Genomic DNA, 14,928 nt, shown 5'->3' with positions numbered 1-14,928 from the left:
CTCTACAACTACACACATCTGAATGGTCGACCAGGATGCCATTTCTGCGTTAGCAAATCATCACTCTTAAAGTAGTTTCTGTTTCTTTTTCATTTGAAATTGTGCTGATATGAAGATGATTTAGTAGAAACAGAGTTTCTCAGCTCTGCCACTAACACAGGCCGGATCATTGTTGTGAGGCACTGGTCTGCACACTGTAGGATATTGATCAGGATCCCTGGCCTCCAGTTACGAGTAGCTCTAGTCCTCCTCCCGGTTATGACAACCAAAGATGTCTCCAGACATTGCAAATATCTTCTCGGGTGTACAAATCATCCCCAGGGGAGAATGACTGAAATAAGGATAAAAGATGACAAAGTAGCTTCTCAGGCTACAGCCATGGGAAAGCGCCTTGAGCTTTCGAACAATGCTATATATACTGTCCCTAACTGAATTCAGTAACTGCTGAGTGAACGGTAAATAAGGCAGGAAGCTGCCATTTGTTGATCCCTAAAAATCAGGAAATACTAAAGAGTGAGGGGAGGACCAGGCGCAGAAGGAGGAAGGAGAAATCTTCCCATCCTGTTCAATTATCTTCCATTGCTGACGCCTCCACAGTGAGGTGTTGGGCTTTGTACAATTCCACATCACCTAAAGCTTCCCCAAACCCCTTCAGAGACTTTTGCCCCATATGAAAAGCACATCTTAGAGCAGAGCTTTTCACAGTCATTGGCTCATGTGCTGCCATGTCCTAGAGAGCTCTCTCTGCTATGCCCTGGGCTTTATCACCTGGACCCCTTCTTTTAGGAAGGGAAAGAGTGATGGTTGCCCGTTAAGGGGAGTTATCTAGGATCAATTGCAAATTCTCAACTAAACACCTTGAAATCAAAGGATGTGGACATGTCTGACTGTAGTGTGCAGATTCTTCAGTCAACCAAAGCAGTAGTGTGCATGTGGGGAAAATGAGAAGTGAAGGTTTCCAGACTTCATTTTCCTACAACTCTCACACATGTTGCATGTAAAAATGATTTGGCACGGTGCTTGGACTGTAGTTATGTTCTGATGTTTTAGATTACATTGCTTTTCCTGAGTCCCTTTTTCAACAAAGATGTTGATATTCTGTGTCTTTGTGAATTTTTTAATCTAATGCACATTAAAGTGAACCCGTGCTATTTAATAAAATAGCTATTTAAATAAAATAGTCACCGTGAACTACCGAAAATCATGCTGAAGGCTTCTAGTGATGCACATACCAACATGGTACTAGGCAGGTGGTTGGACAATGTAAGGGTGGGGAAAACCAAGGCTAATGGGAGTGGCTGTGAGTGGAAGGGGTACAGAGCAGAGCAGTTCTGGTATGAAGTGAAAGACCTTAGTATCCTAAGTGAGAGTGGCTCGGAGAGTGCCCTCTGTTGAAGAGGCCAGCGGACTACTGGGTCAGTGTGAGGTGTCTCTGTATCTATGTATGTGTGTTTGTCATTTATGTAAAATGGGTGAACGAATCTGAAGATGACCTCTTTGCATGATTGTGTGGGAGCTTGGACCTTATACTTCTGAGATATTGCCATCTTTCTGAGAAGTTTGACCCTGGAGAATTGGGTTGCGTTCCAGACTAAATATATCTTATTGTCTGCATTTTCTATGGTTCGGTACTTATATTTCTTTTCCTAACTTCAAACACATGGTGGCCCAGAGGCATGTGTTTGTGTTAATTAATCTGTGTTTGTCACCAATATGTTCCATACACGTGGCTTAGTGGCCTTGGAGGATTATTTAAGCTTGTACCTAAATTGGAGGCTGATTGGCTCCAGCAAACATATTGACATTTGTATTGGCAAGAGTAAGAGTCACTGACCTTTAAAGGTGATTTTATACCCTTTTCCTCAGTGAGTCTGTTTTTCCTTTCCTTGGCTTCTTCTGGCCCTTTCCTGGTTAATACTTTACCAGTTACTGTGGCCACGCTAGCCCTTTATCACTCCAGTGTGTAGGGGCATTTTTAAATAAGAATTCATCTCCTTGAAAAAAGATAAATGAAGGAACTTACTGAAAAATTGAAGTAAGCAATCAGGGTGCTAAAAGTACAAAAGGATTATAATTCACTATATATGCTTGTATAATACCTTTGATGCTAACCATGAAAGTCTATGCTAAGCTGAATTTCCATCTTTGCTATAGGGAAATCTGTGTTAGTGAACAGAATGTTCTTTCTTGCTAAAATGAACCTTGGAACCAGGACTGGCTTTCCTTGAGAACCCTGCTCAAGGGTGGCGTTATTTTAGGGTGCATTTCTAATCTAGCTGCACGTAGTTCTCTCCATATTGTTTTGCAGGGTCAGCAACCTTTTCCTGTAAAGGGACAGATAGTAAATGTTTTGGGCTTTGAAGGCAATACAGTCTCTGTCACGACTGCTCTGCTTTTGACCATGAGCTGCCCTGAACAGTATGTGAATGAATGAGTGCAACTGTGTTGCAATAAAACTTCATTTACTAACACAGGCTACTGGCCAGATAGTCCATGGGCCATAGACTGTTGACCCTTCTCTAGAAATTAGGGGTGAAACCATGTAAATGTTCTGTAGCCAGGTTTGAAATTAAATGGTCATTCAGTTTCAGTAATCAGGTACGGCTTGAAAAGAAATTAGTAATCGTAAGAGAAGAGAATATCTCACTGTTGCCTTTACTTCAAACAATGTTTTAGGGACAAAAGGAAGAAGGTAAGGGTTGGGGATTTAGGGCCAGGTTACTGCAGTGACAGAGAGCAGTTCAGGGAAAAGAAGAGACTGACAGAGACAGACAATTGTACTGAAGTAGGAGCAGTGATAACGTATGTGGGAAAGAACATTTAGATCTGGGACCAGAGTTCTAGCATTCATTTTTCCTTCTTTTTTTTTTTTTTTTTTTTGTCTCTGGACTGTAATATCCTCATGAATAAAAAGAATACTATATTTACAGAATATAATGTGGAAATAAGAGAATTTAACATGATCTTTTGTCCATATTTCAGAGTTTTGTTAGAGTGCCAACATAATTAATTATATCTCTGTCAGAATTCACTTCATGTTGCTCTGTCTTACCATTTGTAGCCATATCCTACCTTCATCCTAGAAGATTAGATGGTAAAGCAGACCTAATAAAAGGACAATTAAGTTTTGTCATAGAAGTTTTCAGGTATGTAAACTTGTACCCACAGCTGTCAGAACAGCATGTGAAAATGTCACCATGAAATAATTTTGGAACTTGCCATTTCTGAATATGATGGGCTGGCTGGTGAGGTATTTATGGAGAGAAAATATCCTACTGGGTTGGAAGGAAATGGAATTAGGAAGAGAAACAGAGATGGATGGAGGTAAAAGTGATGCTGAAGGTCAAAATAGAGCATCATAAACAGAATATGACAAGAAACAGGGAAAAATTATGCTTCACACCTCATATCAGTTTTTTGACAAAGACAGTTTTCTGTCAAATACATTTATATCCTCATCAGGAAAGCTTGTTTTTCGGTGATTTGTCTCCAGGCTCAATCCATCCCAGCTACCCTCCATGTACACACCTTTCTTTTACAGGATACATTTCCTAAATCAAAATAACTTGATATTCAAAGAGTTCAATACTTTGTTCAGAAATATTTTTCTATTGCAGTTTTGGAAGCTACAGTTTGGGGATTAGGAAAAGAAAACATGTAGCCATCTTGAATTCCACTCTAGGAAGAACCTATGGATCCTGGGACATGAGTTGGTGAGCAATTATTCACAAGTGCTGTAACCCTCAGAGCTCACAGTCACTGTCACTTTCCTATTTCATCCTTGCGAGTGACAGTCATCAAGTGATTTAGCAGTGTTAGTAGAGAAGATAGGCTCACTTAGCACTAGTCATGTCAACTAACTCCATTGTCTTCTGCGTGAGCTCACTAGGTTATATCAAAATGTGAGTCAACACCACAGATGAATGAATCAAGGCACCCGAGAGATAACATCCAATGTAAAAAAATCTTCCAGCTTGTCCAAGGAGCTCCCCAATTATTTTAGCCTATTAAGGGCTACTATCAGACTCAGCTTTGACTCACATTTTGATATAATGCCATTCCTAGACAGTTGAAATTCAAGGATATCAAGGCCAATGACAGAACATCAAGCCATGATGGCCAGTCATCCTCCTGAACTCTTGTCTCTTCTCTGCTCAAGCATCTGGGCTGTAACCATTTCCTCATCTGGGCTATAACCCAGTCCTCATTTGACATGCCATCTCCAGTAAATGGGTTTCTCCTGTCCCCACTTTTTTGTGTGTGTCAATACGCACTTTGTATTCCAATTCCTCAGAAAAAGTGTTCGGTCTTACTAGTCTGAATCCAAACTGTCACCCTCGAGCCCAACTTATTGCCTTCTTCCCATCCCTCTGTGGTTGACAGCCATCTTCCAGGACCTCCCCTGGTTCTCTGACCCAATCTTCCCACTCACTCCAGCTGCCTATCTTATCTGCTTCCTCTTGCCCATTTCTGGGACCTGTGGAGATTAACTTCTCCAGCTGCCACTGATTTCAGCCGATATAGCCAAATAGACTCTGTCTATGGATGATACGCTGTGTGGTGAGAGGAATGGAGCTCCTGCCCCGTGGGGCTGGCTAAGGAGACCGTGGGCTGGAGAAGAGACCCCCAGGCAGACATGGGAGTTACTGTCAAATACCTGACACACTGACATGTAAGAAAATACAAAATTGTGCCATCAGGGTCCATATGACAAGAGTGGAACCAAGAAGTGCACATTGTAACAGAGCATATCATGACTCAATGGAAGAAAGAACTTCCTAATGACAGGTGGCAACTATCTAAGTGAAGCAAGAGGCCCTCTCTGTGTGGTACCTGGAGGAGAGATCTGTAAATCCTTCCACTAAGGGAGAGTTGATGCTCTTTGATAAGCTTTGTTTTAGCTTGGTCTTTATCACTTGAAAACTATACTTTTCCATATAAATTAGTATATTTTGGCGTTTGAGACACCATTGTCTCTGCAGTTTCCAGTTGTACAGGATGAAAGGAAACCCCAGTTTGTGCCTGTGCTGTCCTGGTCAGGCACTGCTCATCACAGAGCAGCAGCAAGCTGAGCCGAGGCAGAGATCCCAGAGGAAAGAAAGACAGTTTCTGGGCCAAGCATCCCTAACCCTGGGCTCCTTAAGCATTATACAGAGGTGGTGATTTTTGGTTTTTTTTGAAATAGGCTACACAGTCATGTCGGGAATTTAAGCAGAAGTAGAGTACAGTAAAAATTCAGGAATACAGAAGAAGAGAAATACCTCACACTCTACTCTCTGAAAATAACCTAAATTTGCAGCAGACATTCTCACCGGCATTTCTCTTTCCTGCCCACATATACACACTCACACACACACACATATAGAATGCATTTTTCATAGGTAAGCTTTTCTCCCAAACACCTGATACAATGAATTTATCTACTCGAAAATGTTTTTAAAAGCTGAGTAAATTTCACAGACTTACCTTTAGGGACCTCCCAACAGGAAAATGCTAATATGACCGGTTGTTAAAGGTAGACAAATCAGTACTAGAGCTAATAATTGATTAGTAAAACTATAATAACAATAAATAAGTCAAATCAAGACAGTCATTGCTGGCGAGAGGGTATAGCTCAGTGGTAGAGTGCATGCCTAGCATGCACGAGGTCCTGAGTTCTATCCTCAGTACATCCATTGAAAAAAAAAAAAAGACAGTTGATGACATTGGACAGTCAATATAAGAATAAGAGGTGCAATCAAGCTCTAAATTTTCAGAAGTTACATATTGGGAAACTGAAGACTGCATCATTTCATAGAGGTCAGTAAGAGTTGGATACAGGATAAAAACAGTTTTTTCAATTCTGGATACAGTGCTTTCCTTGAAATTCCACTGCCTCCTGTCCAAGTAGCTGAAGTCATTTTGTAAGTCATTTTGTGGGATGCACTATCTAAAACTGCATACTAGAACATTCACATTTTATAATATCAACTGTGTGTGCAGTCCTCATTGAGAGAAAAAGATATGATGAAACTATTATGTGACAAGAGAAAGACTAAGAAAAATTTCTACTTCCCTACCTTCCTATTAGAGGAAAAAAAAAAGGATTCTTGGAGTGAAATAATTTTAGGAGCTTTTTTCATGAAGGAAGGAAGAAAGGGAGCGAGGAAGGAAGAAAAGGAAGGGGAATCAAGGATGCTCTACATTTGAGGGACGTGCTAAAACTTGGAAATGGTCTGGGGGGCAAAAATAAGATTTTTTGATGTAAAGAAATATATGCAGGTTGTTTGTCCTGGATGAATGGCTCCCTCCGAGCACCTTGGTTCTGTCCAGAAGCTAATAGCACAAGGAAGGATGTGACGCAGGTAGAAACCCTGGCTTGTCCACGTGCGAGGCTGTCTGTTTCCAGCCAATTTTCAAACTCTAGGAAAATTCTACAACGTTAACTTTCATATTATAACAAGAAGGTCCAAAGCCGACACATCTCTGGCTCTTATCAAAATCTGAATCCAGGAATCCAGTGGAGAGGAAGCTGAGAGGGGCAAGGGCCAGTGGCATTGACCTGGAGCCCTGTTGTTACATACAGTCTTGATTTGCTAGAGACACTTCGAATTTATGCATGCTGCCCTGTTGGAATTATCCATTGTGCCACTTTTCATTCTCAGAAATGACCCAATTTGATCGATGAACTACATGGTTACACTAGTTACATAACGTGGTCTCAGGTAATCATCAGAGTTGGAAAGAAAAGGAAGGATGGGAGTTTCCTACTTCCTGTTGCACATCCTTTGCTGCATCTCAGACATTCTTTACATTCCCATGTTGTTTCCGTGGAGTCGGGAGACCCGTATCTGCTGCTTAGTTTCTGACCTACACAGGAAACCACATTTCCTGAAAATTAGGTCCTATCTCTGTCTCTCACTTCAGTATTGAATAAGAAAATAAAACACCAACAAGTACAGGAATGTGAGAAAGATGATGGTCTTCATGGTGGTTCTCCAAATATACTTGGGGTGATGCAGTTGAACGAGGGGATAATCCCCTTTAAATTCTGCCCCCACTACCACCTGCCAACCAACCAATCTGCCAACCAAGCAATCTCAACTCTAGTCCAAGGATTCTGGGAAACAGGTGGAGTGTAAGAGGAGAGATCCAGATGGTCATCTGGAGGGGCCTCCATTTCTCAGTCACAGCAAATGTTGTTGCTGGAGTGAATCATAGACCTGAGTACAAAGGTGAGTTGGGATGATCAGAAGCAGACCCCATCTCGTGGTCTTCTTGGTTTATCAAGGTGTAACTTCAATAATGACACAAAAAACAGTGTTAAACAGAACTCTGGATCACTTGAAGAATGACATACTTCAGGTAGAGTTAGGTATATATTCTTTTCTCAATGTATACATTCCCTCTCTTTGACTTTTAATAACTAATTTCTTAAGACATAATCTATCTCTCTAATACCAAGGCTTCTCAGCTCCCCAAACTGTGAAAAATTAATACTTGTGGTGTAAGCCAGCCAGTCTATGGGGTTTTTATGTTATAGCTGCCCAAACGGACTAATACCCATTCTTCATGTTACTTCTGGGCTGGCAAATATTTTTCCCTTTCAGATTTCTTCCAGCCAATCCAATGATTTCAAGCTCAAACCCCATTGTTTATTTCCCTCGATCTGTACAAACTGTGCACAGAATCATGTGGTGGGCACCTGTCCTCCGACTGTTCTCTGGATGACCTAGAAAATGAAGAGTTGGAGGGGACAGTGTTGAAGAACTAAAGTGGGGTGTCTGTGGTGTCTCTTGGGATAGGACTGAAGAGAACAGAGAAGACCCATACAACTAACTTTTATAAAGTCAGGATAATAGATCTATTTTCTACAAACTTATCTACATTTGTCACTTTTTTTTTGACTTATACTTCAAAATAGTACATACTTTGGGCTGGGATTTGGGGGGCCTGGCGGTGGGAGCGGGGCACAGAAGCCTTGTAGGTGTCTTACCTGCTATAGCAATAAAATTCCAGTTGGAGAAAAATATATTTTGGAGAACCAGGAAATTTAGGTAGTGAACCTTCGGAAAATACAGGGAATCTGTGATTTAAAACATTATCTAGACTTTCTATTGTCTGGCCTCACAGATTCCAGGTAGATTAGAGACAAAGGGGGAGCAGGGGGTCACAGCAGTACAGAGCACTGAGGTCTCACCTCTGCTTCACTAGGAACCAGGTGAATGACTCTGGACAGTTGATTTTAACGTTCTGTCACTTTAGTGTCACTCTCTGTGTAAAACTGTGACGGTAACAGTGACCCCTAACCATATTCATATTTATATCCTCAAAACCCACACAGAGTCTGGCATATAGCATGTGACTAGCCATTTATTTTGCTCAGTTTGAATGAATGACTAAATAACCTTTCAAATTCCATCTTTATAGAACAGTTCAGATCTATGTTCACCCTCTTCTCAGCAGCCACATTAAAAAGAAAGTACATTAAAAACCAAGTAAGGATACTTGGGACATATTTGTACAGGAAAAAGCATTTTTATTTAGATACCACTTTGAGGATGGGAGGAAGGTGGAGCTGACTAGCAGGAAGGGTCATGAAGAGATGAAGCTGTTTAGTAGGAAGAGATGGTCTGCCGAATCCAGCTCACGTAGTTGCAGACCTTGGTGTAGACACCAGGCTTGCCTTTCACAGCGCAGCCGTAGCCCCAGGACACAATACCCTGGAGCTTTCCATTGCAGACCACAGGGCCGCCAGAGTCACCCTGAGCAACAGGGAAGAGCCAGTTAGAACCCTCAACTATGCCCAGATGGGACAAAGGCTCCAAGATGTCCCTCCTCTATCCTGGGACCACCTTCCCAGGCTGCTGATCCTCCACGAAGCCCTGCGCCTTCCCCGGAAATCCAACCCTCAGCCTCTATACTGTATCCCTAGCCTTTCTCCTCCCTCCTTCTAGCTCCCCTCGGTCCTCACTCACAGGCCTGTAGGGCCAAGAAGAGGTGAGGACTGGGTAGGACAATGCTGCCCAGTTAGCCCTGCTCCTTCCAGAGGTTCCTTCTACCATATCCCTCTGCAGAGGGCGTCCGGATGTACTGTTTGCACATGATTGTCTGTGTATCTTTCTAGCCTGAACCCTAGGCATACATATGTCCAGAAGAAAATCGATCGTTTCTGCCAGATCGATCGCTCAGAGAGAGCTGTTGAATCTTCTGTTTTGCAAAAGGGAAGGATGGCGGAGATACTGTGAGGCTGAGCTGGAAGGAGAAGGCGTGCAAAGGAACGAACCTGGCAGGAGTCCTTCCCACCCTCCAGGAAGCCCACGCAGATCATGTTGCTGGTGATCTGGCCTGGGTAGGCGCTGCTGCAGGCGCTGTTCGACAGGATGGGAGCGTTCAGACACTGCAGCAGGTCAGGGGTGCTGGCTGTTGGGGGCCAGAGTGAAGAGCGAAGAGGATTACTGCTAGGATCCTGGAAACTTCTTTCTTAGTCTCGTTGCCCTCTCTTCCCAATACCGCCACTCCCTCTCTCAGATTGCCAGGAGCTTCTATTTTGGAAGAACAACTTTTATCTGGAGGTCCTTCCAAACGTGTTCATCAACAACCTGTTCTCTCTCTGACACTAGCATCAGTGACCACAGACCGCAGATCTGCAGACTTTGCTTCTCAAGCAGGTCTATAGTTCGGGAAGTCCCAAATCCCTTAGCCTCTGTTCCTTTTACCTCCTCAGATTTTGTTCGGTTATCTGCAAATCATGAACCACACTTCAGCTGCATACCCGGCAGCTTTATCATGCTTGCTTTTTGCTGTGTTGGCAAGCAGAGGAATCTTATGCATCTCAGTTAGTATTCTCTAAGGCTCCATAGGACCACACTATCCTCTGTGAACATGGCCTTGAGCGACCAATGGGATGAACTGCCCCTAAACATGTTCTTCACCTTAGTGCTTCTGTTCCGGGGGAGACTTACAGCCACTGCTTTTGGTGTTGCCCCAGCCAGAGATGAGACACTTGGTCCCAGCAGATGCACAAGACGTTGGTAGAGAGATACTGGCTACTCGAGAGTTGAGAGTGGCAGCAGTCTTCAGTTTAATCAGCATGATGTCGTTGTCCAGGGTATTTGAGTTGTAACTGGGGTGTCTGATGATCTTGGACGCACTAATGAATTGCTCATTGCCCTCCACGACGTTGATGTTGTATTCTCCCAGACGCACCTGTATGGAGCTGGACAAAGGAATGAAAGTTCTCTAGGTACCCAAGTTGAGCTCCTTCCCCTCCCAGTACACCCCGGTCATGGGCACAAGCACCGACACCTGCCCCTTGACGCACTCTCACACACAGGCCATCGTGCACTTAAGGGAGTCCTACCCGACACGGTGCAGGCTAGAGGAGTCCTTAGGAAGGTGTCGCTACAAGCATAGATTCAACCCAACATCTTGTGAGCGTGTCAGGTATAGGAATAGCGACCAAATGATGCCAACAGAACAGCGGGAGACAAGATGGGAACCGGTAGTGGTGATCAGACAGCACCTGCCATTTCTCCTCTGGTGGGGCTTACCAGTCATTGCAGGGAGGTGTGGCAGGACTCAGAGATGCAACAGAATTACCAGGGGAGCAGAATGCGCTGTGCCTGTTTTAAGTTGTACCAGAAGTTTTCTGTGTTCTGTGACTTCCATGTGCCATTTTTCCTGCTTGATCTCCGATTAGTGGTCTTGAGATAGTTCTAGGTATAATTCATCACTCACTATTTCCCCTCCCAGGATTATATTGCCGTGATTTGGAAGGAAGTCAGGGCACTCTGAGGGTGTCTGAGGGGGAAAGTCCCTCAGTGCTTAAAACGTCTCGGGGAATAATGAGGTTTTAGACTCTGAACGCTCACCCCTCGAGCATATCCTGTAAGTTACCCTGATTGCACTTTGGCAGGACTTGGGGCTGGCTCGAGCCCAGAGGACGGGGCTGTGAGTGCTGGTTACTTACGACTTGTAGCAGTGAGCAGCGGACACCACCCACTGGCTGTTGATGAGGGAGCCCCCGCAGAAGTGGTAGCCGGAGTTCAGGGACACCTGGTAGGGGACGGAATTCTCCGCACAGGTGTAGCCCCCGACGATCTTGTCATCGTCGTCAATGGGGACAGCAACTGACAGAGAAAAGTTGGAAGCTATCTGTACAACAGCTCTGTTGTGGAATCCCTACCCACCACCAAGTTTTTGCAGATCAACCAGGAAAGGATAAGTGATGTTTCCATGTCACGCATAATCTGTAACACATAGTCTACTTGCTATGCCTGTCTAATTTTTAGTTTTATGCTTTAAATTTGATGAATAGACTGATTTTCACATATGCTACACACACACACACACACACACACACACACAAATCAGAGACTCCTTACATGATAAATGCCTTAAAGCCCACTACCTGAGGATATGAAGAATACGTTTTACCCAAAACCCTGCTGAGCAGACATTTAAGTATGTGGTCAATGAAGCTCTGCAGGAACCATCAGTATGTTTATTTGTAGATTTCAGTGTGGGTTAAATACCACATGAGGTAACAGGAAGGGAGCTTTAGAAGCTACCTGAGAATGTTGTAGCCTGGGATAAAATGGAGAGTTTTGTACTTTTGTTCTCCTAACCTCTTCCTGGTTCTTGCCTAAAATGCTCACTAAATAATCGAATAGAACTTTGTAAGTTTTCCCTCTCCAGTCTTTCCCCTTATCCCAATATCTCTCCAACATTTTGAATTTATTCAGCACTGTGAAGTCTGGAGTATTGATTTATTGTAATTTCTATGAACATCAAATGCCTAGGATTATACTATATGTGCCCTACTGTTCATGTATTTTTAAAGTAATTTAGGGAAAGTCATTTCCTGGTATATAAATAGGTGTATTGAATTTATAACTACTCAGTTTGGGAAGATTTGGTAGTAAGATTTAATTGTATACAATTTAGTAGCTTGAAAATAGAAATAGTCATTTCTCTATTTCTTTTCACTGTTACATGACATATCATCTCACATCAGAGAAATTTTATTAGCAAAGATTTTGTATAACCCAGCCCATGGCTTTTATTCACGAGAAGTAAAGTATCTTTGCTTGTGACAATCCCTGTAGTATAAAGGAGACTCAGGTTGTTATGCTCACAGCCTCCTCAAGGAACACAAGATTGGGTATTAGTCCCAATTATCAACTCCAAATCCTTTAAAGGTCAAAACAACATTTTCTTAATAGTGTCTATCCTTTTTTTTTTCTATCTTTCTTCGTTGAAAGTACCTTGAAGTTTAAGCCCAATTCTGCCTCTTAATACTTCCTATGCTGAGCGCCCCTGCTCACCAAAACCCTCTCCAACAAGTGAGATTTTGTTATCTACAGACGTATTTGCTATACACTGTCGTTTCAACGTCTTAAGCTCCTGAGTGCAGAGATTATATTCAGCATTCATTGTTGTCTTCAGAGTAGAAAGTCCAACCTTAAATACATGACAGAGACCTATCGCCCTCTTAGTAACAAGACTCACCAGCGGCTCCCAGGAAAGCAAGAAAGATGAAGGTCTTCATGTTTGCTCACTGGATCTGGGCTGGGGGTTAGGTTGAAGGGTTTCCCTCCACCGCTATTTATACGTCCAGGTTTGTCATTGACACCCATGGCCACAGGTGCCAGGAATGCGATTTCACTGGAAACTCACAAATCCAAATTTAGAATTCAGTTCTGTGCCAAACTGGAGATAATTTAGCATCCAATTTAAACATCCACCTTTGTCCATTTTTCCAGAAGGTTATGAGAATGGAAGAAATGAACCCACCTGGCAGGCCCTGTTCCCCGTAACAGCAAAGTAAGTTGGAGGAAGGTCACAAACAGAGCTACAGGTGTCTTGCTTCCCAGACAAAAATTGTAGGTTCTTGGTTGTCTCAAGTGTGAACTTTTATCCTGAAAACTATCTTGTAGCTACACCCTTGATGTTTAATTATCATGGGCTCTTTCATAGTTATATCATCTGTCTTGTGGTAGGTCTGGCCTTATATACCCATATTAACATTTCACTATTAATAGGAACACTTTTTCCTCTGAGAAAAAGAAAATCATTCTGATTTGAAACCACAATAGATCAAAGAAGGAAAGAGAAAGAATGAGGATAACTTATGTTTGTTTGGAACTTACTATTTCATAGGCATGTTCTCAATACTTTGCCTATGTTAATTTAGTAATCCTTATAACCACCCTGCAAGTTGCTCAGTATTCCTCCCACTTTACAGATGGGCAAACCGAGGCACACAAAGGTATAAGGGACTTTATCAAAATCACAGGTACACGTTAGGGTTAGGATTCCAACTGAGGAAGTCTGGCTTCAGTGTCTGTGTTCTTAACCACTAAATAACACTTCCTTTGTCAGTTCATCAAAATGCAGAGGACAAGGTAATAGAGAATTCTTGGCAATGAAAAGACAACTGAAATTTAAGCTGTAGATTCTACACCTACACACATCTGAATGGTCTACCAGGATGCCATTCCTGCTTTAGCAAATCGTCACTCTTCAAGTAGTTTCAGTTTCTTTTTCATTTGAAATTGTGCTGATTTAAAGATGATTTAATAGAAAACTTTCTCAGCTCTGCTACTGTTGACAACATGGGCCAGATTGTTGTTGTGAGGCACTGGTCTGCACAGTGTAGGGTATTGATCAGGATCCCTGGCCTCCAGTTACAAGTAGCTCTAGTCCTCCTCCTGGTTATGACAACCAAAGATGTCCAGACACTGCCAAATGTCCTCTTGGGGGCCCAAGTCATCCCCAGTGGAGAATGACTGAAATAAGGATAAAAGATGACAAAGTAGCTTCTAAGGCTACAGCCACGGGAAAGCGCCTTGTGCTTTAGGATAATGCTATATGTACTGCCCCTAACTGAATTCAGTAACTGCTGAGTGAAGGGTAAATAAGGCAGGAAGCTGCCATTCATTAATCCCTAAAAATCAGGAAATACTAAAGAGTAAGGGGAGGCCCAGGCGCAGAAGGAGGAAGGAGAAGACTTCCCATCCTGTTTAATTATCTTCCATTGCTGACGCCTCCACAGTGAGGTTTCGGACATTATATAATCTTACATCACCTGAAACTTCCCTCAAACCTGAGTTTCCGACCTACATGGGAAACTATATTTCCTTGCAAATTTAATCTCCATCACTGTCTCTTACTTCAATATTGGGAAAAAAAAAAACCCAGCAGTTTTTTAGGAACGTGAAAAAGAGAATGGTCTTCATGGTAGTTCTCCAAATGCACTTGGAGTGATGTAAACGAATGGGGAGCTAGTTCCCTCCATGCCCCACCCCCTCAATCAACCAATCTCTTCTCTTGTCCAAGGGTTCAGGGCAGCAGGTGGAGTGAGTATAAGAGGAGAGATCCAGATATTGATCTGGAGGAGCCTCCATTTCTCAATCATGGCAAGTATCATTGCTGGAGTGAATCATAAACATGAGCACAAAGGAGAGCTGGGACTGACAGAAGTAGACCCTATGTGGTTAAGAACTGCTCGTGGCCTTCTTGCTTTCATAAGATGTGACTGCAATAATGACACAAAGAGCATTGTTCAGCAGAACTCTGCATCAGCTGAGGAATGAAATACTTCCAGTGCAAGTGATGTACATGTTCCTTTCTCACTGTTTACGTTTTATGTGAGTTTTCTTAAACTATTTTTTTAATGCTTCATGATCTATCTCTCTAATACCAACTTCTCTTCTGAGCTTCCCTTAGGTACAAATTCTACCTGAACATATCTGCTCTAGTGTCCTACAGCATCTGAGGTCAACTTACCCAGAGCCGAATTAATCGTAGTTTCCTCTTTCTATACCTCCTTTGTCAGTGTAATTGACAAGGGTTAGTTACTTGTCAGTAACTTCATCCACATGGTTTGTCAGACTTGAAACATGGAAGTCACCCTTAACTTCTCCATCCTCCACCTTACTCCCT

General features: G+C 42.7%; 1 protein-coding gene across 1 annotated transcript; it reads right to left on the bottom strand.

Moving 5' to 3' along the window:
• Window positions 1-8,594: 8,594 nt before the first annotated feature.
• LOC116154090 (serine protease 1-like) lies at window positions 8,595-12,532 on the bottom strand. The gene is made up of 5 exons (XM_064487779.1): window positions 12,493-12,532; window positions 10,952-11,111; window positions 9,945-10,198; window positions 9,266-9,402; window positions 8,595-8,744 (listed from the first exon to the last, which is right to left on the bottom strand). Exons 1-5 carry the CDS (start codon window positions 12,530-12,532, stop codon window positions 8,595-8,597), a joined length of 741 nt encoding a protein of 246 aa, XP_064343849.1.
• Window positions 12,533-14,928: the final 2,396 nt, after the last annotated feature.

Source organism: Camelus dromedarius, chromosome 7 (assembly GCF_036321535.1).
Source record: "Camelus dromedarius isolate mCamDro1 chromosome 7, mCamDro1.pat, whole genome shotgun sequence".
Lineage (NCBI taxonomy): Eukaryota > Metazoa > Chordata > Mammalia > Artiodactyla > Camelidae > Camelus > Camelus dromedarius.
Note: the sequence above shows the minus strand (reverse complement) of the source record. Positions and strands in the feature narration are given on the sequence as shown.